The sequence below is a fragment of the Neodiprion lecontei genome, chromosome 6, assembly GCF_021901455.1.
Source record: "Neodiprion lecontei isolate iyNeoLeco1 chromosome 6, iyNeoLeco1.1, whole genome shotgun sequence".
Taxonomy (NCBI): domain Eukaryota; kingdom Metazoa; phylum Arthropoda; class Insecta; order Hymenoptera; family Diprionidae; genus Neodiprion; species Neodiprion lecontei.
This window is the reverse complement of record NC_060265.1, coordinates 16,401,831-16,425,406: the sequence shown is the minus strand read 5'-3', so window position 1 is coordinate 16,425,406 and position 23,576 is coordinate 16,401,831. Positions and strand designations below refer to the sequence as shown.

The window sequence follows — 23,576 nt, the reverse complement described above, 5'->3', positions numbered from 1 at the left end:
TGTGCCCCACCCCGCGAGTATGACTCGGCAGGTGCTGCCACAGCCAGTTGAGCGCGAATTTCAAACAAGGATAGATTGAAAAAGATGGATGAAATGTAGACGCGCTTACGGAGGGATGAAAAAATCATGATTGGAGGATGAATTCTCGGAAGAAAATGGTGATTGGTTGGCGAAGACGACGAGCACGCTCGATGAAAAAAAGGAGCATAAAAAAAATTTTCATGCTCCCACAACTGAAAATTTGTATGCAATATCCTACCTTACAATCCTGTGTGACCTAAGGAGGAGAAAAATTACGAAACATTCATTATTTTCACATATAGATACCATATTTTGATGAATTGAAAAAAAAGTCAGAATCAACCTTTGAAATATACAGTTTTCAAATGGTCATATAATCATAAAAATTCTCACTCGGGGGGTTTTTGGGGTCACTGATTACGAATCCGCTATCAAATCTGCAAAACGCAAAAATTCAAGATGGTGGACACTGAAATTTAAATATTGAATTTGAAAAATCTGACATCGGATACGTAATCAGTGACCCCAAAAACCCACTCTCACCAAATTTCAAGTTATTCCCTTGGATAGATTCTTCAAGAATGAATTTGTCCAAGAAAACGTGATTTTTTTTAGTTTGTTTATTTATAAAACTTATATTATCAACAATTTTGCCGATTGGATTGTATTTTTATGTTCTTTTCTGACTAAAGTAACTGATAAATGCAAAAAACCGGATCTGAATACGTTAAGAAGTGAAAAAATTAGAAAAATTTAAGAAAATCGAGGTGGTAACGTGGGTTACCACTATGCTTCATAGGGTTAAAGGGTGTACAATTTGTCTAAATTGCTCTGTATGATATTGTGAATTTTTTGTCATATAGTAGGACCAATGAACACTAAAATCTCGCAGTTACAGATTTTTTAAGAAATTATTACTCTTAGAATAAAATATATCCTGAGAATATGGCCGAAACACGTGTATTTCAAATGGGGAAATTCACCCCCCGGGGAGCAGGGGTTGGAGGCTAGATAAAAATCTGAAAAAAAGGATATTTTTTTTAATTATTTGGAGCCGATTTGGGGGGCGTCTGAAAAAAATGCGTCCGACCCCTAAATAAGGACCACTCTAACTGGCGGTTTCCTCTGTAGTGACCGTGACTAAGATCTGAGCGGTCTCTCGAAGTGTGAATCGCGTCGCACTACCATCAGTGTGTTTGTGTCTCGTTCGTGAAAACTCAGTTCGTCGCGTGAGTTTAATAAATGCTTTCGTACATCAACATGTCGATCGAAGAACATATCGAACGTCAAAACGACTACATTTGGCGCATCTCTCGTGCCGTCGACAACCTGCGGAAGTTCGGCGAGGCAAAAATCACTTACGAGCAGGTGAAGTCGCGGCTTAATGCTTCAAATTCAAGTTGGAATAAGTTCCAAGACAATCACGAAAAGATCAGCGAGATCAAGTCCGCAGCAAAAGGTGATCAAGTCGACGCGAGCAAAAAGCTTTCGTACTTCGCGAAAGATTATTACGGACTGTGCGAAGAGCATTTCTTGAGTGGCGAAGGAGTAATGCTTGATCTTCACGAATCACTAAAGCCTGCGCCCACAGCAACCGCGCAAGCCGCTGCAGCTCCTCAAGACGCACCTGCAGGAGGATCATTGAAACGGTTACCACGTATCGACCTGCCCACTTTCGCGGGCAGCTACTCAGAATGGAAGCCGTTTCACGACCTCTTCTCGTCAATGGTTCGCGAAAATTCGCAACTCTCGGAAGTGGAAAAACTGCACTACCTCAAAACCAGTGTGACTGGTGAACCGTCAAAACTCATTAGAAACATCGCTCTTACCGCTGAAAACTTCCCTCGAGCCTGGGAAGCTCTCGTCTCACGATACGTAAATAAACGACTTCTGACTGATTCTCATCTCGCAACACTTTTCGCGATTCCTCGTGTCACAAGAAAATCATCATCGGAACTGAAGAGCTTGTACAGCAACACTTGCGAAGCTCTTGGCGCGCTCGAACTTCTCGATAGGCCCGAGAAATTAGGGGACCACATCATCGTGCACATGACGATTTGCAAGCTCGACCCAGCATCTCTCAAAGAGTGGGAAAAAAGTGCTAGCGAGAAACTCGAGCCCCCCTCGTTTGCGGAGCTCAAGGCGTTTCTCATCGGTCGCATTCACACCATCGAAGCCGTGAAGCAAGCTCATGCTAACAATCAAATCGCGACGTCGAAACCGCACTCATCGCAAGGAAGGTCAAATCCTCAGACAATAAGTTCACATACGGCGCAATCAAAGGGACAGTCGTGTGCTTGTTGCAAAGGTAACCACTACATCGCGTTTTGTTCGACCTTTCGCGACAAATCTCTCGATCAAAGAAGGGAAGTGGTTTCTGCAAAAAAGCTTTGCTTCAATTGTCTCGGTCCAGATCAGCAGAAGGACTGTCGATCTAACAAAACGTGTCGCATGTGCAACGGTCGACATCATTCCTTGCTGCATCGAAACTCTTCCTCAATCTCGACAGCTGCCAACAGCGGCACATCTCAAGGACAGGCTGTCGTAGCGCAACCTGCAGTGCAGAACGTACCAATCTCGAATAGCGCCAGCCTACAATGATTGAGCGCTATCCAATTCTTCTCGCCACAGTGCAATTGGTCGCCTCGAATCCGGAGACTGGAGAAAGAATCATCGCTCGCGCTCTACTCGATTAGGGATCCGAAAGTTCATTCGTCACGGAGTCGATAGCGCAACAATTGCGAATACGTCGGCATCAAGCAACGATACTGTGATGGAGCTGGAACATTTCTAATGAAATATAACAATTTTATATCCTCTCGTAGGAACATGCCGGGGATCATTTAGATGAGTACAAAATTTATCATGCAGCGTGGCCCGCCTTATGCGCTTGGCTTTCTTATCGGCAGCAGTGCTCAAATTACGCGATTATGCACTTCATATGCACTGTCGCCGAGCCCGGCGAGAGGCCGTGTGAGCAGTCTCAATACTGCTTCCAGGCGTAACGCACGTCTAATTAAATATAATATAACGTTAACGCTTCCTCTTACCATTTGTTGTTATCAATTATCATTCAATTCTCTGTTTGAATAAACATATGAATACATATATAATCGTTGCGCAATATTTGCATGACAAATTTGGCGATCATGCCAGGACCCGGTTTAAACCCACGAACGCGGCGCGCGTATCAAACGGCCGGATCATAGTGACGAACTTTGGAAGTGAGTGCATAAGCCCAATAAATTCACGTGCGAACCTTCGGCTACGCGTTTATAAGTAATTATTACGAATTGTACCTAGCAAGGGATAGAGTGAAAGGCCGCCTTGCGTAGACAATCAAGGACTGCGTGTAGACCGCTTGATTCTACACTGGACAATTCCCATAGTGAACTTGTGTATTTATCGGAAAGGAAGCAAGTATAAAATTCTGCACTCCTTAGATACAATAAACTTCGCGTTTAAACCATCTAAGCGAAGTGAAGTGAGAATAAGGACACTCAGACTCGAACCGCTCTTATATTCTTGCCCCCGGTGCCTGTCAGAGACTCCAAGACATCGAAGCCTCGTACCGACGGCTACCACGATCTTCGAGTGTGATGCTTCACACCTCAATTTGGCTACTCCTAGCGTAAGAACAAGCATTTTGTTACTTACTCGAGTCACCATAAACGTATCGAAGGACAAATCGTGATCGAAACTAAGAATTTGATGGTCAAACTTGAATCATTCAAATAAATAAAGTCAAAGCTTGACTCAAGGTGAATTTAAAAATAAATTCGCAATGGACGTGAACGAAAACAATGACCGGAGAACGGCAGTACCTCCCACTATTGTTGAGACTGCAGAAGATGGACAATCCGTCACTTCTGAATCCCGGTTTGAAGAGAGATTTTGGGATTTGACGAACCAAATGACTCAGCTTGTGAATAGGCTACAAGAAGCCACCGAACGTAATGATTTAACTGCAATGGGCAGATACCGTCCTGGTCTAGAGCAATTAAACGGAGAGAGGTTAACTGCGCGTCAACTTGCTCGCCGCGAAGATTTGCCTTTAGAAAAGGTTACCCGTTTTATTCAATTGAGAAATCAAGAACGCCGTGAACACGACTTCATTCGTCGCAATAATGTAGAAATAAATCGAAACTCTGAAACAGTTCCGCGTCCCGAAGACACGCTTGAAAGCGTCACCCACCAAATGTTTCAGGAAATGCAACAACCGAATAATCAATTAACCGAAGAAAACCGTCAAGAGGAAGCTCTTACAAATAGTAATACCAATCGAGAAGCAATCAATAACTATTATCGCTTAATAACTAGCGATGATCCGAATGTTTCTAATATTTTGAGACCACCCGGAAACCATACCGGAGCGATACCGCGAATTCAACTAGATACCGCGCGTCTCGTTGAATCAGAGGTGGAAGGTCCTACTCAGATAGCTCCCTCAACCGTAACAAACCCACTACGTTACTCGGCATTATACGGGCTCGCTCAAAACCGATTGCTGCCACCGACACCGCGCATCAATGAGGTGGGCTCCCTAGCCAATTCAGACTCGGACCATCAAGGTATAAATGCGATGCCAATACCGATCCTTCACCAAAATCGCTCATTAGAAAATGACCGATTCTCCACCGCGCGAGCCAACGTGAACCATGATATCTTGTCGGATACGGATTCGACACTGCAACGCGTTCTCGAGGAAAGCCGACGTTTATCACGGATGCCAAACGTACGCCTTACACCAAGGCCTAGTCCACAGTGGCCTATTGGTCCGACGGATTACGAAATCCCACGAGGTACTGGTAGCAATACCCGTAACAACGTCCCGCGTCGTCGTCTAGAACAGCAAGAAGAGGATGAACTTCGAAGAGCCTTGGAAATGTCTGCTACTTTACCACATCGTCGTCCGGACACTGTGACGTTCAGTATGTCCCAGTTGCTGAGTGATCCCGAAGCTTTACGCTAACAGCAAGAGATAATGAGGAACATTGAGGAACTCGCGCGAAGAAACCAAACAAGAATTCAACTACCGCCAACTGCGCCACCCCGAGACGTGCTTCCCCCTCGGAATCCAAGAGACCCAGGCCCGTATGCACGAACGGAAGCTTACTTAAATGATGTCGGCCTACGCCCCGATGCTGCCGGAAGATACCCCGGAGAACCAAATCGCCCAGCGGACGAGCCCTACGCGATCCAAGATTTCCTACCCGCGTTTCAAGCCATCAAGATGATTGATTGCAGACTGGAAGGAAAAGCAGGCGAAGACGTACACGCTTGGATCATGCAAGTAAAAGCCGCCGATATGGTAGTTATGCCAACCCAACGTTTCCCGTTTTTGAGCATGGTAATCAGCTTGAAGACAGGAGGAGCTCTTCAGAAGACCATCAACCAGAGGAGACCTCGTACAATCCCAACTTTACTGGAAGTCCTAAGATCAGCCGTCATTGTCGAGAAAAGTGCCACCACATTGGAAATGGAGCTTGGCAGAACAGGCCAAAAGGGCGACACTGTGGACGCCTTCAATCTCAAATTCAATCAGATCTACCAAGATCTCATAGCTGCCTTCTCGAATCAACAACTACGAGCGAACATCGATCCTAATCTTCAAGATCTCGAAAATAGAGTGTGCCAGTACTATCTGTACGGACTCAATCCGAGGATATTCCATCAAGTCAAAAACCGCCAGTACTTTAAGTTACTAGAAGCCCAGAAGGCCGCGAAAGAAGCCGAAGGCGAGAAATTGAATTTCCGAATGCATCAACAACAGCTGATGAACAGTAACGACACAGCCTCGAAACCCACGTTTCGAAACAAGTCCCAAATTTACGGGCCAGGCAGCGCATCAGATACGCGAAGATTCCAGGTACAACAAAGAACCTCGACGAACTCGCCAAGGTCAACTCCTCGACCACCAGCGTCTGTCCACCACCACGATGAAGCGGAACAAGATGAAGATGAAGAACTCCAAAGATGTGAATGCCACACCTGTAACACACATCGGACCGCTCATGAACAACAAGCAGTATGTCATAATTGCGGAACCAGAGGACACTACAACCGGAACTGCTACGCTCCGCGCCGACCACAGAACGACCAACGCCGTAATACTAACGGCAATAAGCGAGACGTAAATTTTCAAAATGCCAGCCTCAAAGACAAACCGCCCAACGACCAAGTCAATTGCACGTCAGAGGAATTCCAGTCAGACGAAAAGGAAATAGAGGGACAGGAGGACGAACTAGAGGACGAGTGCCAACAGGAGCCCGTGTATGTTCAGTTTCACAGGGGTTACTGCAGTGTGCTGTAATAAAATTTGGAGAAACAAAGCAAGGAGTAGCCCTTATGGTCGATACAGGTGCATCAATAAACCTCATAAAACGGAAGGTCATTTATCCATCGGATAAACAAATTTGTCCAATTATCAAACGCAAAATTTCCATTAGGACTGGCAAAGCGCTAAATTCCGCGAACGAAATTGCTGTACTAACTCATATGGGGCTAAAGGACGAATTCGTCATTGTACCAGACGATTATCTGCCTGACGAAGAAGATGGAATCATGGGAAACCCGTTTATGAGGAGGCGAGATTTCCAGTTGCATGCCTCGACGCTCACCCTGAAGAATAAGATACACCACCTTAGTAGCAACCGAAAGATTCGATTTAAACCAAATTCGGTGAACAAAATTGCCATCGATACCGACGAAAAGCATCTCGATCTCATGTTACGCATGGTCTATGAAGACGGAATGCCTATGGAAAATATCCCGGTGCAGATTGTACACACGAACAATCATGGTACGGCTTATGGAATCATCACCACCGCTGAAGACGAAGATATCGAGCTCGGACTGGAGAACGTCCAAGTCCACCGAGTAAAGAGTATGTCAACCCCGGGTGTATGGCAACAACCACGTGATGAAAGAGAGCAGGCGCTCCAACATACTGTCGACTTGAAACACCTACCGGAGGAGCACCAGAAAGAAATTTGGAGTATTCTTCAGGATTTCAGCAATATCTTTGCCTTACAGGAGGAAGACATGGTCAATGGAACTTCAATGACTGAACATCGCATCGAGTTGTCGGATCCTCAACGCATTGTAAATGTGAAAAGTTTCCGTGCTCCACAGCTGCACCAGCAGGTTGTAAAAGAGGGAGTAGAGAAAATGTTGAAACAAGGAATAATAACGGAATCCGAGTCGCTATACAACTCGCCAGTTTGGGTTGTACCCAAAAAACCGGGCCCCGACGGAAAGCCCAAGTATAGAATTGTGATCGATTTCAGGAAGATTAATGAACTTACCGTTCAGGATTCTTATCCGATACCAATAATCGAGGATTTACTCGATCACATGGGAAGGGCCAAGTTCTTTACTACTGTCGACATGGCCGCAGGTTTCCACCAGATCAACATGGCTGCTGACTCCAAGAAATATACTGCCTTCTCAACCCCCGACGGGCATTTCGAATATCAACGAATGCCTTTCGGATTACAGAACGCTCCTGCGACCTTCCAACGCATGATGAACGATGCGCTGAGAGAATTGAATCAGAAGATCTGTTGCGTCTACATTGATGACGTAATATTTTTTGGTGAAACGGAGGAAGAACACCATCGAAATGTAAGAACCGTATTTCAGCGTTTAAGACAATGTAACCTGAAACTCCAGCCAGAGAAGTGCGCCTTCATGAAAACTGAAGTGAGATACCTCGGATATGTCATCACTGACGAAGGGAGCAAACCAGATCCGGAAAAGACCAGAGCGATACAACAATTACCCGTTCCAGTCAACGTTAAGACGATTCGATCCTTCCTTGGTTTGACGGGGTATTACCGAAAGTTCATACAAAACTATTCAATGTTAGCGAAACCATTAACAAGGTTAACAAGAAAGGACACCCCATGGGATTGGTCAGCAGCCTGCCAAGAAGCCTTCGAAACCCTGAAAGAAAAGTTGGTCACACCACCGATACTTGTGAGATCAGACCCAGCTAAACAATACGTCGTAACCACCGACGCGTCAAACGATGGAATTGGAGCGGTACTATCTCAAGACGGCCACCCCATATATTTCTTATCTCGAACCCTGAATGATGCGGAAAGGAATTACAGCACGACGGAGAAGGAGATGCTTGCTGTTGTATGGGCCGTCAGGAGACTAAGAGTATATTTGCTGAATACACCAGATAAACCCTTCATCATCCGCACCGATCATCGTGCACTCGTATGGCTGAAAAATTGCGTAGACCCCAGTCAACGCCTGCTGCGTTGGAGACTAAGATTGGAGGAATACTCATTCCTGATAGAACATGTTTTGGGAAAAAGTAACGTAGTAGCGGATGAGTTATCTAGAGTCTTTCGTACAAAGGAAGAGATCTTCGGCAAACTCACCGAATTGGAAAAGGGACTATACGAAATCACACCCATTGATAGGAATCCCAAGTGGGTCCACCATATTGCCGCACGCCACATTGACATCGAGAGATTGTCACTCACAACAGGCAGAACAAAATCTCACATCAAACTCGTTCCCAACCGAAATCGAAAAGGGGAGGACGGCAAATGGGTGAAGATTACCCTAGAAGAAAAGGATGCCTCTGACAACACCCTGATTATACCAAAGAATCAGACTGATAGACGTGAGAAACTCAGAAACTGCATTCATCCGAAAAGGTACGAAAAGATATACTTCTGGATTGACCCTAAGAAAACCACCAAAGAAAAAACCAATTCGATCATCGAAGATCTCAAGAGGATACGTCAGGACTCAGGTGCAGACATATCATTTGGCTTGACAGGAAAGGATGTGCCTAACAAACAGCAACAGAAAGAAATCATGGCCAGCGCTCACAACGACATCAATGGACACTTCGGCCTAGCAAAAACAATTGACCGAGTAAAAGAAACGGCCGTATGGTCACGTACGGAGAATGATATCAATTCCTCTATCCAGGCATGCCCCACGTGTCAGATGTATAAAAAGGAAAGGATACAAATGAAATCACCCTCTATTCTTTTCGAAACCTTTGCTGAAAAACCTAACGATCAATTTTCAATAGATATCGTCGGACCTCTGGTCGAATCTTGGAATAAACACCGATATATCCTCACGATGCAGGATTCAATAACTAAATTCATTCAATGTGCCCCACTTACGAACAAAACCGCGACAGAAGTTATCAAGGCTCTATCAGAGTACTGGATAGGTAACTTCGGGTGCCCCAAAGTAATCCTGACGGACATGGGAAAGGAGTTTTGTAACGAGCTGACCGATTCCTTTCTCGAACACTATAATATCAAACATATCACCACAACTGCATATCACCCGCAGTCGAACGGCTCTATAGAACGAATGCATAGTGTCTTGAAAGACTATATTCGAACTGCCTGCGAAGAGAGAATACACACTTGGGACAAGGTTTTAGTAGAAATGGCATGTGCCTATAACACTTCCGTTCGTCAATCAACAGGTGAAACGCCTCACAACCTCATGTTCTGTCACGAAGACAACAATCCTGACGGTTTCCGCGAAAACCGATTGGAAACCGTGATTAGTAAGAAAATGTTGTGGATACGAAAATTGGAGGAACGGTTCGAGACAGCTCTGGTCTGGCTTAACACATCCAGAGAGAAAAACCACAAACAAGTGCACCAAGGAACACGACGACAAACTCCTTTATATCAAGTGGGAGATGAAGTAATGATCAAGAACCATACGCGACAGAACGCCTTGGAAAGGATTTGGAATGGGCCATTCGTCGTCGTCGAGATCAACGAACAAAAAGGAAATATCACTTACAAGAAAACCGCGGATGATTCCACAGCGTCTTATTGGAAGACCCATCTGAATAATACCAAACCGTACTACGAATACGACACCGGACCAAGGGAAAACGATCCAATCCCTAGTGTATAGTCGAAGCTTCTTCATAGGCGAAGTTGCCTCGTAGTTTTGAATTGAACCTTTTTTATTAGTATGAAGGATAGAGGTTGAGGTTTCTTGAATAAAAAAACTCTCGCGTTTGAGCCATCGAATTATGATTGTTTATTGGCTCTTGTGGGAAAAGCCTTGCGGCATAAAAACCCACGAAGTATGAACGTGTATTTGTAAACGTATAAAAGCATGTGTCGATTGTGTATATGAATGGGTTTATGCCGGTTACAGCCCGTTTGGCTCATGCCACCGCGATCTCGAGTGCGTTTCGTATTGCGATTTTTGTTTTATTCGATTCGATCGAATTTCGTATGATTTGCATTTGCCTTACTCCGAGGAGCGAACGTGTAAGAGAGTATGATTGGTGTTGGTAGTACACCAAGAGCGCTCGGGCTCGTTGTATGATGGAAGGGTGCACGACCCTTGGTATGCGTGTATGGGCACTCGGTCCCGTGTAGAATGAGAGACACTCGGGCTGCACTCATCTACCTTACTCCGTAGAGCGAACGTATACGAGAGTATATTTGGGCCTCTCGTCTTTTGGTCGTGGTACGAGAGAACGCACGGCGTCACTCACGATCGTCACTAGACGGACGACTTAACTCGACTGTTTCAGAAAATGCGTGATGCGCGCTCGCCTCCTCATCTACGCGAGATTTGGCATCCCTGCGGAGACGAATCGTTCGAGCGCGGCTCGCACGGAGATCGCAATGACACGGGCACAAAACGACGCTCAGGCACTGAACACCTAGAATTAAACTAAAACGGGTTCAGGGTAACGATTGGATCTCCACGGAATAGAGTCTTACAAAGGGAGTGTCAAACTTGGGAATCACGGATTTCCATCACTTTTATATATATTGTAGGGCAGGGTACCCTCAATAAATATATAAAGCGGCAAGACGCCATTCGTTTTTATTATTGAGAAATTTCAACTCAAAGTTCTATATGTAACTTAAGTAGAAGGAACCTTTTTACCGGTTGCAGCAATAGTTCCGTGGCGTAGCGGTAACGCTCTTGCTTACTGAGGGACCGAACGGCTGTTCAAGTTCCGTTAGAGTTACTTTTTTTTTTTTTTTATAAATTATTTAATACAATAATAAATAATTAATAATTAATATTTCTGTAAATTATTTTTTTATTTTTAAGTTAGGAAAAAATACAAAAAATGATAAAAATAGGATTTGTAATAATTATAATAACAAAGTAGTCAATATTATCAAAAATAAAGTCGCTCAGTAAGCAAGAGCGTTACCGCTACGCCACGGAGCTATTGCTGCAACCGGTAAAAAAGGTTCCTTCTACTTAAGTTACATATGGAACTTTGAGTTGAAATTTCTCAATAATAAAAACGAATGGCGTCTTGCCGCTTTATATATTTATTGAGGGGACCCTGCCCTACAATATATATAAAAGTGATGGAAATCTGTGATTCCCAAGTTTGACACTCCCCTTGTTAGTTTCTTTTGTTATAGGTGTAGCAGTCTGTCCCTAGCCTACTTCGATGTCTCAGTTATCAATGGGACTTTACTCCAGGAGGAAGTGGGCAAAGTATACATGTACCAGGAAAGATGGAAGATATTCCAATCCATTGACGCAAGTGGGTTTACCAAACCATTACTCGACATTCACGACAAACTCGGAGGCCTCCAGACGATACGGGATACCTATCTGGACCATTGGAACCCTGGTCAGCGATCCCTCGCCCAGTCTGCCCTGGACGCTTTAGATTTGGAATTTGCCCGTGCCTCGTCACACAAGAATATTTTGGAAGTCATTTTAGACTTGGGTGCGCCTATTCTTCAAATGACGCGCCGCCCCTCTAAATTAAGGGAATCTCAATCCCACGGAACCAAAACAAGTACTCCAAAAGCGCTCGCGTCGAGCGATGTTACTTACGAAGCCTCGCGCGAAGCTGAGGCGGTATTTGGAAAACATGTCCTTCTGACGGGCCTGGCAAATGATATGTATCCCCTAAGGAAATCTTATCTCACGCCAAACATCAGACCGAAAAGAGGAATGTTTAACTTTTTAGGAACAATTCAAAAATCAATCTATGGAACTGCTGATGCGGATGATTTGGAAATAATTAATGGGAATCTAGCCTCACTAAAAAATGTAACGGACACTCTAAATCTTGTTGTAACCAAGTCCTTGCACATCAATCAAGTCCAAATTAATATCTTGAATACAAATCAGCTCAAACTTAAACAGTCTTTGGAAACTGTATGGGGACAATTAGAATCATTAGAAATAAAAGGTAACGAAACGCTTGCTTATCAGGAATACATGGAAGCTATAACTCTAAGTTTATTTGAAATTAAGGAACTGCAACGACTAATCGACCTGGTAATGACTGCCGTGCAATTAGGAAGGCATGGTATCATCGATAACACCCTTTTTACTCCAAAGGAGCTTATAACAGCTCTTCAAGCTTTCGACGCCAATGACAAAAAGACACTAATACCTATTAAGGAGGAAAATTACGAGAAGTTTATTAAAATAAGTGATTCAACTATAACCACAGATAAAGGCAAACTTATCTATATACTCACAGTGCCTTACTTAGAAAAGGAACCTTGGGTAATAATTCAGAATACCCCGGTACCCGTAAGAATAAATCACACTTATGTAACGCTTAACTGAACATATGCTTTGAAATTAGTACGTAAGAATTTTATAAGAGAAGTCACGTTTTCTCAACTGAAACAGATAACCGATTATTTCATTGGTGATTACCGCGATGTGGGACATAGCAACGATACTATTGAACTTTGTGAGAAAATAACTGATCCCATACCACGAGGATGCACTCTGAGTCGTTTTCTCGTCACAGATATTGCTTACATAAGAACGCAGGGATCGCAAATAATCTTACCTTCGAAGCCAATTGAGGTAACCATAACATGCGCTTCAATGCAGACTTTCATTATTCAAATCACCAAGCCATCCCTGATAACCACGAATCAGAGCTGCGAACTTCAAACTTTGAAAACGCGAGTCAAATTAATCGTAGAACATATGACTTCTCAGTTAACAGAAATACATGCAGTTACCATTTCCCCGCTAAACAAATTTGTAACAGGCCGGGAAATTATATTGCATCACGTGATTAACTCGGATACCCTCAAGGATCAAGGACAAGCCATTTTAGACCTTGAGAGTGTCCTCGCGAATAACGAAGCGACCCTTCGTGTCAACAATACATGGGCTAACTTCAAAGGTATAGGGATCCCATCAATAGCTGCCGTTTCTGGAGCGATATCCGTCTTTATTCTACTCTTGCTGTGGAAATTTAATATACCCACCTATATTTCGGCGTTCACCGGATATTGTTACCAAAGGAATCCCTCTGCTTTGGAAGTAGTAGAACGAAGAAAATTAAAACGCAGGATTGAGACACAGGCTAAACGTGACGAAAGAATCCTACGAGAAATCAGAAGCCGCAGAGACGCGCCTTTGTCTTCGTCGGGGGATGTGATGGAGCTGGAACATTTCTAATGAAATGTTACAGTTTTATATCCTCTCGTAGGAACATGCCGGGGATCATTTAGATGACTACAAAATTTATCATGCAGCGTAGCCCGCCTTATGCGCTTGGCTCTCTTATCAGCAGCAGTCCTCAAATTATGCGATTATGCACTTCATATGCACTGTCGCCGAGCCCGGCGAGAGGCCGTGTAAGCAGTCTCAATACTGCTTCCAGGCGTAACGCACGTCTAATTAAATATAATATAACGTTAACGCTTCCTCTTACCATTTGTTGTTATCAATTATCACTCAATTCTCTGTTTTAATAAACGTATAAATACATATATAATCGTTGCGCAATATTTGCATGACAATACCGATCATTGGCGTCGGAGCTCATCAATCGGCAGTGACTCGAGGCATCGCAACACTGCAACTCCAATCTCGTGCTCACACCTCGTTCTCGTGTCAGGTGGAGGCGCTCGTGCTTCCGCGACTCACCTCGTATCTACCCTCATTTCGACTTCTCGTCGAAGACTGGCCTCATCTACGAGGATTCGACCTCGTGGATCCAAGCTTTGCACATTCCAGTCAGATCGACGTAATTCTCGGACCTGACATCTACAGCAACATCATTGCTCGAGGAGTTCGAAGAGGAGCACCAGGAACTCCTATCGCGCAAGAAACTCAGTTCGGCTAGGTTCTCTCCGGCTGCGTTTCAGCGGAAGCAGCAAGTCCCTCGTATGGCGCAGTCCAAGGCTTCCAATGCTCCTTCGATCACGAACTGCTCGATCTCGTGCAGCAGTTTTGGAAGCAGGGAAAAGTGTCGAAACCTATGGCACTAACTTCCGAAAAAGAGTTGTGAGCAACACTTTCGCGAAACGGTTTCTCGAACTGCGTCCAGTCGTTACGTAGTTCGGCTGCCGCTCACGGACATTCCGGTAGAGCTCGGCAACTTGCGGAATCCCGCGCATCAAATCCTGCTCCGTTTGGAGAAACGGTTCGGTAGCGACGCGAAACTCAAAGAGGCTTACTCGAGCTTTCTTCGTAAATATCGTGAACTCGGGCACATGCGTCGCGCTATCAATGCACATGAAGACAATTCGGGCGTGTTTTATCTTCCGCTTCACGGTGTAGTTCGCGACAGCAGTTCCACAACAAAGTTGCATGTCGTGTTCAACGGGTCTCAAGAAACCTCTTTCAATGACAATCTTTTTGTTGGTCCAAAAGTGCAAACCGAACTCACAGACGTTCTCTTACGCTGGTGACAATATCCAGTCGCATTCTCATGAGACATCGTCAAAATGTACCGGCAAATTTTGGTCGACAAGGATGACCACGATTTGCAGCACATCCTCTGGAGGGAAGAACCGGAGCTACCGATCGAGGAATATCAGCTGACTTAGTTAACGTATGGTCTTGCAAGCGCTCCGTATCTCGCGATCCGTGTTCTTCATCAACTGGTTTAGGAAGGAAGTGAGCAGTATCCAATTGCGAGCCTCGTCATTCTCGAGAACACGTACGTCAACGACATCCTCTCATGAGCAAAGGACGTTGATCAAGATCGCGAGAAAATCAACGAACTCAATCAATTGCTCAAAGCGGGCGGCTTTGAACTTCAAAAGTGGACTTCGAGCCACCAAAACTCTTGTTGACATTTCTCAAAACCATCAAGAGTTCGCGATGCATCTGAATCTCGATCAAAGTCCATTCTTTCGGGCTCTCAGTCTTGCGTGGAGACATTGACGCGTTCGCGTTCTCTCCACAAGCTCATCAAACTCAGGACAATTTCACGAAACGAAAAGTCCTCTCGCAAACCGCGCAGCTCTTTGATCCTCTCGGATAACTCTCGCCGATTATGATCAGAGCCAAAATCTTTATGCAGAAATTGTGGGCACTCGGTCTCGACTGGGACGAGCCGCTCTCAGATTCATTGTCCTTGCGATGGATCGAGTTTCTGCAAGATCTTCAAGGCATCTCCGCTATCACCATCCCAAGATGGATCGGGTTACGTTCAGCATCTCTCTGGATAGAGATCCACGGTTTCGCGGACGCCTCTCAAAGTGCATGGGGCGCAGTGATCTACTCGCAAACGTACATCGACACTTACGAAGTGCGCGTTTTACTAGTGTGCGCGAAAACTAAAGTAGCGCCGCTGAACAAGGTGACAATTCCTCGTCTCGAACTCTGCTCTGCGAATCTTCTCGTCTGGTTGATGTGTCACGTGAAAAAGACTCTAAATCTCGGAAACACCCTGGTTTATCTGTGGACAGATTCGACAGTTGCGCTCGCGTGGATCAAAAGCCACCCATCGCGGTGGAAAGAATTCGTTCGTCATCGCGTAACGGAAATCCAAGAGTTCACGCGCGCTTGTTGATATCACATCTCAGGTTCCGAAAACCCCGCTGATCTTGCGTCTCGTGGTGCATCTCCGGAGCAACTCCAAAATTCGGAACTTTGGACCTTCGGACCATCCTGGCTCTCGAAGCCTTCAGTCAATTGGCCATCCTTATTTCCGCGACCAGAGGAAGACATTCATCTCGAGAGAAGAAAAGGGCTGTCGACGTATATCGCAACAGCTAAGTTGCTACAAATCTGGGATCTCGTCGATCGCTACTGAAAACTATCGACTCTCCTCAAGGTCACCGCGTTGTGTAAGCGTGCTGCAAATCATTTCCTCGCGAAGCGGAAATCATCAAACAAACACCCACGTCTTCTATCAATTCTGGACCAATCTCGACTCGGGAATTGAATGACGCTCAATTGTATTGGACCAAGGTGACTCAGCAGGCGTATTTCGCGGAGGAAATTCGCCAAATCGAGACAAGCTCAAGTCTCACTCGAAGTCATCCACTATCGCGACTCACGCCGTTGATCGATTCGAACGGATTCGTCAGAGTCGGTGGTCGACTGAATCACTCATCGCTTTCGTATGACGAAAAGTACCCGTGCCTCTTGCCTCGCGAATCATCGTTCTCCACATTGATCATCGATCATCATGATCGGTTGACGCTCCACGGAGGTCCGCGACTCACTCTCGCTACAATTCGACAGCGGTACTGGATCCTGGGAGGAAGAGTACCGATCCACATATTCATACATCGTTACGTTCCGTGTGCGCGTCATCGCGCTACTCTCAGCAGCCAACAGATGGGCCAAGTCCCTCAGTCTCGAGTCACGCAATCAAGGCCGTTTCGCCTCTCTGGCGTTTAATACGCTGGTCCACTCTCGATTCGAGCCTCCCGCGGAAGAGGAGCGAAATCATGCAAGGGATATATCGTTACCTTCATCTGCTTCACGACCTCTGCTGTGCATCTCGAGCTAGTTTCGGGCTACACGACGGAGGCATTCATCGCGGAGTACAAACGCTTCACATCTCGACGAGGAATTTGCGCCTCGATCAGAAGCGATTGTGGAATGAATCTCGTCAGCGCAGACTCAGAACATCGCCGTCTTCTCGCTGCATCCTCAAAGGAGTTCTCAGAAATCGCGAACATCCTTGCATCACACGAAACCCAGTGGTGGTTTAATCCTCCCTGCGCGCCGTATTTCGGTGGAAAATGGGAAGCCGGAGTAAAATCGGTCAAATTTTACTTCAAACGAGTCATTGGAAGTAGTGTATATATGACAGTTCTGGATCGCTCCTCCCTAGCTCCCCCCTCGACTCACGGCACTCGCTCTCTCTCTCTCTCTCTCTCTCTCTCTCTCTCTCTCTCTCTCTCTCTCTCTCTCACGCTCCCCCCCCCCCCCCAGCCACCAATCCGTGGCGGTGACCCCCCGCCCCCCCGTTGATTATTTTCGCGGTTTGCCGCAAGATGGCTATTTTCATAGAATTTGGCACACACACACACACGCACACGCACACGCGCACGCGCACGCACACGCACACACACACACACACACTAAATAATTCCTGTCGAGACTTGCTTGGCGCCCGTATCTTACGTATTTTGACGTGAATAATCTATGAAATACCTTGGTGGAGAATTCAACAAGTTCGAATTTTCATGCAGTTATGTGCCACAAATGAACCATGCGATCCCCCTCTACTTCCACAAAATTCATCCACGAGGGGATAAAAGCGGGTGTGCTGGAGATGGAATAGTCAGTCTTCCACATACGATCCGTCAGTATATAATCGAGTGCAACATTTCCACTCCTCAACATGGCGATGATCCTAGACGTGCAATGTTTTATCGGTCATAACATGAAGTTTGTACTCATGGAAGTCGCAGTCATGAATGTAAACGGGTCGGGTCTGGATTACATCATTTTCAAGCCGCCCTATGATTTGGCAAGCTCACCACTTGAATGTAGAGCTATCAATGTATGGTTGACACACAATCACCACGGAATATCATGGAATGCTGGCAACAAATCTCACGAGGATGTGACGAAGATTGTGAGAAAAATGGTTGGAAATGCGTGTTACGTATACGTCAAAGGGGCGGAGAAGAAAGCATGGCTGACGGAGATCGTCGATGGTACAACGAGGGTTATTAATATGGAAGATTTGCATATCATACCCCCTGCAATGGAAAAATTGAGGTATATGGAAGCGGCACCGTGGCATGACGTGAACCATGGATACTCTCCAGCGAATAACCTCCAGCAAGCAGCAGGGCCAGGCTCAATTTGGTATGATGACAACTCTGAATACATCCCGGCATACAATTGCGCCTTTGAAAATGTGCAGCGACTATGGAGTTGGTATTCGAAGGAGTGTACCAGCTAACTCGAGAAATCCTTCCGTCTGTACAAAGAATTGGACGGTTTAAGGGGAATGATGTCCGAGGATATAGCTTTTTTACCAAAAGAATTTATCCGCACGTTCGCATCAAACTCCATCAATAATGCGTGGGATAAACTACCAGAGAATATGAAAAAGGACCTCGTCATCGCAAGTTTCCGCAGATGTGGCGTACATTACACACCAGGACCCGATGGCGATATCGTGGATGGACCGAATCCTCTAATTAAAGACTGTCTAGGTTCCAATCGTGTGTATAGATAATAGGGAGAATATTTACCAAAATAACAATAGAATTTATTACAACATATACAATTATATTCGGGTTTATATGTAGAATATTCAATAGAATTAATCTCAATTATACCATAGCTTATACATAGAATTAAAAAAAATTACTATTCGATAAAATTATAATCTAGAAATAGGATACATTACAAATATATATCTTTATAACTTTCACCCATTCTCGTCATACAAAATGTAAATGTTATGAATTTTTACTCGTGAAAAATATGTAATCAATAATTATGAATTTAGCGTGGTTTATTCCTCAAAATAATCCATAAAATCATTATCGTTATCCTGTTCGCAAACATTATTATCATCATCATCATCATCATCGCTATGTTCGACATGTATAATTATTACGATAGTTTCATTCGCCCATTTTTATACAAATATTCTCATACATTTATCACCGTAATTTATATAATTTTGACTGTTTGGCCTCACTCGAGCAGCTCGCGCGTCCTCAACGAGATCCCGAAGCTCCTCCAACGAGAACTCGCGTGTTGCTTCAGAACAGCCTATAATTATCTCTTTCTCAGCCTCCTCATCGTCGCCCCAATCAACGATCGACCACTCATCGTCATCATCACTTGAATGAGATGGCATTTTCTTTTTCTTTCTAAAATTGATTCGCGATGAAAAATCTGTAAAAAGAGCAAGCCGGAATAGAAAAGTTGATGCTGCTGCACTCATCATTTATATGCATGATAAATCACCAATTCAAAAAAGTTTCCACCTATTCAAAATGAGTGATACGGAGAAGGTGTGGAAGATACTAGAATTTTATTTTAATGTAGTGCTACACACCAATCCTCGTCCGAATAATAACCATCATCGTCAGCTCTATCGATGTCTCTCAGCATTTGACGGATTTGATCAATCTCATCCAGAAGTAAACCAAATCTAATGCGCACGTCTTCGCAACCGTCAAAATCACTATCAAACTCAATGCCCACTTCCCGTTCATTCACCTCCACCCACTCGTCGTCACCATCACCGCCATTCTAAACACCCCCCACCTCCGCCTCCCCCTCATCCTCCTCATCCTTTTCATCCTCTGCATCAGTCGGTGATGGTGATGATTCTAGATGATGATGATGCTCGCCAGCCAAATTTTGCTCAAACTCGCGATCATCACCAGCATTGTTGTCATTACATTGCTCGGTGTCGATAATCAACGTATCGGCATCACTATCGATCATTTCATCATCATCCTCCTCCTCATCGTAAGCCACCTCTCTGCACACCCGCTTATAAGTTGGCGATCGTGGTGGTGAATTGGGTGGGGAGTCTGATGGTCCTCTTTTCCATCCGTTGATATTTTTTTAATACGATTCTAAAATTTTTCTAGAATTTTTATGGATACGATGATAGGGAATACAGAAAAGTTAAAACAAATCGAAAAACTTTGTTAACACACTAATCAAATGCGATAATTAGTACGGAATGCAATTCAACATTCACAGTATCGTAAGAGGATTGGCGTAGCACCATACACATATATATGTGTATTCTATAAAGTACTCACAAAAAATGTAAACTCGTTGAAGTCTTGAGATTTTTCAAATGAACACCGATTTTTTTTTTCTTTCTCACAGCTCGCTTTATCAAAAACGCCTGTTTTCACACGAAGGATTTTCAAAATTACTAGAGAAGTTTCAAACCGCTGTTCGAATTTATACTAAAGGAGTCGCACCCACCCTCCACCGAGAAAAAACCAGCCGGCCAATCATTCGTAGAGCATGCACCACGTGACATACAGACAAATGAGTGACGCGGGGGAGGCGGTATAAGCTAAGAGAAAATTTTCTCAAGAGCTCGCCAGCCTCTCGTTTGCCGATTTTTTTCTCGTTGCATACCCCACGCTAATATGGTTAGGGATGTGCAGGCTCGGGCTTGTTCGCTATGAAGAGTCGTAAAACCCAAAACTGTGTGTACACATACCAGCCGGTCAGGAGCGGGCAAGACAAGATTTTTCTTACACCAAACACTGTTCGCTACCTGCTTTTCGTTGACCGATTTTTCCCACCACATGTCCCACGCTGCTTAACGACTCATAAAACCCAAAAACTACATGTGCACATACCATCCGGTAAAGGGTCGGCAAGACAAGATTTTTCTCACACTAAACACTGCGTACTACCAGCTTTTCCACAAACACTTCGAATAAAAAGAGCGAAAACCATGTGCCGCAGAACACTATCATGAACAATGAACAATAAATCAAAATGAAGAATTCCCAAAACTTGAATACTTTTTCTTTGCACATATAAACACAAATAATTAAACGATTCAAAAACTCTTAAACGTGTTACGATAAAAACATTTATAATGAGCAAGATGATGAAACTTGGTACTTACAGGAATCTTCTCTAATTCGAGAAACATTTTTTTTTTTTTCTAACGATGTACTTTTATAACTCGTCAACTCAGCGAAGTTTGAAAAATGGATACAATTTTTCACGCAGCGACGCGATCTCAATTTCTTTGCCTCGGCTTTACGGACACTTTCTGTACCCGAAGATAGTCCTCCCTGCCTATATCATCCATAGCTCTAACCCGACCTAACCCAGCGGAGTAAAAGCTAACCTGACCTAAGACGGGAGGACTTGACCTAACGTAACCTAACTTGATCCAAGACACTACAACCCAACCTAATATAACCTATCCTCATCCAAGACTGCCCAACCTAACCTAAATTGATAAAATACTTTCTGAAATGATTTATTCGATCAAGCTTGATCGCTAGCTTCGATAGTGCAATGATTCTTGAGCAATTCGCGGTTGGCGCGACGGCCTCGAGGTTTCTACAACCTGACCTACGTCAAGGCTACTCCAACTTGACAGAACCTAACTTGACCCAAGACACTACAACCCAACCTAATATAACCTATCCCAACTCGAGATTGTACAACCTAGCCAACCTAATATAACTTAATCTTTTGCAGGTTTCCCGGTAACATGAAAAAACTTCCGTTTCCTCTATAGACGGGGAAGCTCTTGGTAACATTCGCTCATTTTACTTATTCTGTCGTCTACTGATTCTCATTTTGTTACACATACTACTTCTCATGCAATATAGGTAATGTAACCGGGCTCATTCATGTTTGAAAATACAAATTCAGTAGATTCTAGCGGAGCTGTCGAGAGTGCGGTATGCATCACAACATTTTCCAATCTGCATTGTTGTAGTACGATGACATTATGTAAAGCAATAATTTGATTTCTGACATGTCTTTCAAGACAGATTAATTTAGAATTAACGTATGTAAAGATATTCATATTCCTGGCCGTTATAAACATTAACACGATTCACAATTCCATCAATTTTACACAATTCATCAACCCTATTGGATACGCAATTTTTATTAAAATCCCTAGCATCAACTTTTCCCTATAAAATTACGCTGCTGCCAATAAATAAGGAAAAATATATCTCATTCACGAATGCGTTGATGGAACAATAATGTGCTTGAGATTCATCGATTCGTTTTGATTTTTATGGCTAGCAGCATCCTTTCCATAAACTTTCCACATATTTGAATGATGCAGATAAATATAAAACGCGTAAATTCTGCAATAACCAGACTCATTTCAGTTTGATGACTGGCAACGACGTTTTCCCCATGAATACGTTGATTGGTGGGAGAAGCTCGATGAAACTCAGCTACCTGCAAAGAAGCATTTCTACTCACACCTATGTAATGCAAACATTTCAAACGACGATTACAAGCATGCTAAAAATGTTTGGGAAGAATTCCATTTAGAGCCAATGGAGAACTATAGAGATTGATAAATGCAAAACGGTGATCTGACCAGATGTCTTAGAACATATGATTTACATCCGTTGCACTACTACACAGTGCCAGGACTTGCTTTCGATGCTATCCTCAAATACACGGGAATAAATTTACAATATTCTGATCGACACGCTCGGGCCAATAACAGGTTTATGGGGAAAGATTTTGATCCTAGTAACGTGGAATCGCATCTCATGTATTTTGACGTAAACAATCTATACGGTTCGTTCGAGTAGTGGCATAATCTTATCGATATATCAACTCACTCGGACGATCCACTGATCGGTTACATCCTGAACCGATGGATATCCGGATATCCTATAGAGCTTCACAAGAATCATAAAGATTTTAATTCTTCAGTCTCGAGCATTTCACACTTCGGGTTCTGATGAAGGATGGGAACAATGGAAAAATCATGACCGAATTCATCGGGGATGCACGTAAAACTGAGGACATTTACCATCAAAGTGAGCAAACGTGTCAAGGATGCCGAAAGTGCAACGTTGAAAACCGTCACGTTTAACGATTATAAGCATCGCATGGGGAGGCTTACAAAGAGTTGGTCCATACCACAATGCCTAATACGTAGTAAAAAACATGAAGTTAGTCCCATTGTACTGAAAAATTGACGTTGAGTTGGCAGGACTGTAATATGCAACTGGTACCTGGACAAACAGACACAATACCTTGAGGGGTTTACCACCACCCCCACAATAAACTGACCATAGGACAGAACTGAGGGCATAGAACTGCTGTAAGGACAATCCCATCATCAAACAGAGATAGTTCTCCAACAATACGATAGATCCGTGCGAAACTGTACACATTTACCACCACGGTTGAAGACGAAACGATACATATCAACATTATCAAAGTGAGCAAACGTGTCAAGGGATGCGAAAACTGCAACGATAAATAACATCACGTTTAATGATTATGAGAACCGTCCGAGGGGCTTACCAAGAGTTTATCAACCCCACAGTGTTTGATACGTAGTAAAGATGTACGTCAGTACATCGCCTTCGAAGTGCAGGAGAGACAAGGACGACACGGACGAGGACCTGGCACCCCCCGCGGTGAAACGTAGACAAACTCGACGTACTGAAATTCTCGACGGAGCTGGCGGTAGCGCCGGCCCGAATTACCGACGTCCCACCAGAGCTGACTGGCTGGCAAAGGGCGGAAAGACTAGCAGACGAGACGGCCAAACCGACGACGCGGCTGTGCGACAACACAATGCCAAAACGACAGTACGGACGTAACAGACCACCACAATACTGGTGGACGAACGAGATGGCCGAGCT

At 44.2% G+C, this 23,576-nt stretch overlaps 2 protein-coding genes across 2 annotated transcripts; both read left to right on the top strand.

The window, feature by feature from the left end:
* The first annotated feature begins 1,281 nt into the window (after positions 1–1,281).
* LOC124295165 lies at positions 1,282–2,622 on the top strand. Its single transcript, XM_046744053.1, has one exon. It carries the CDS (start codon positions 1,282–1,284, stop codon positions 2,620–2,622), a length of 1,341 nt encoding a protein of 446 aa, XP_046600009.1.
* Positions 2,623–3,592: 970 nt separating this feature from the next.
* On the top strand, positions 3,593–13,540 carry LOC124295079. Its single transcript, XM_046743363.1, has 2 exons — positions 3,593–3,652; positions 11,436–13,540. The coding sequence occupies exons 1-2, from the start codon at positions 3,621–3,623 to the stop codon at positions 12,604–12,606; spliced, it is 1,203 nt and encodes a 400-aa protein (XP_046599319.1). The 5' UTR covers positions 3,593–3,620; the 3' UTR covers positions 12,607–13,540.
* The last annotated feature ends 10,036 nt before the right edge of the window (positions 13,541–23,576 follow it).

Coding starts and splice junctions, on each gene's coding strand:
- LOC124295165 (XM_046744053.1), top strand. CDS start 1,282: ATGTCGATCGAAGAACATATCGAACGTCAAAACGACTACATTTGGCGC.
- LOC124295079 (XM_046743363.1), top strand. CDS start 3,621: ATGCTTCACACCTCAATTTGGCTACTCCTAGC. Junction 3,653..11,435: donor TCAATTTGGCTACTCCTAGC/GTAAGAACAAGC, acceptor CTTTTGTTATAG/GTGTAGCAGTCTGTCCCTAG.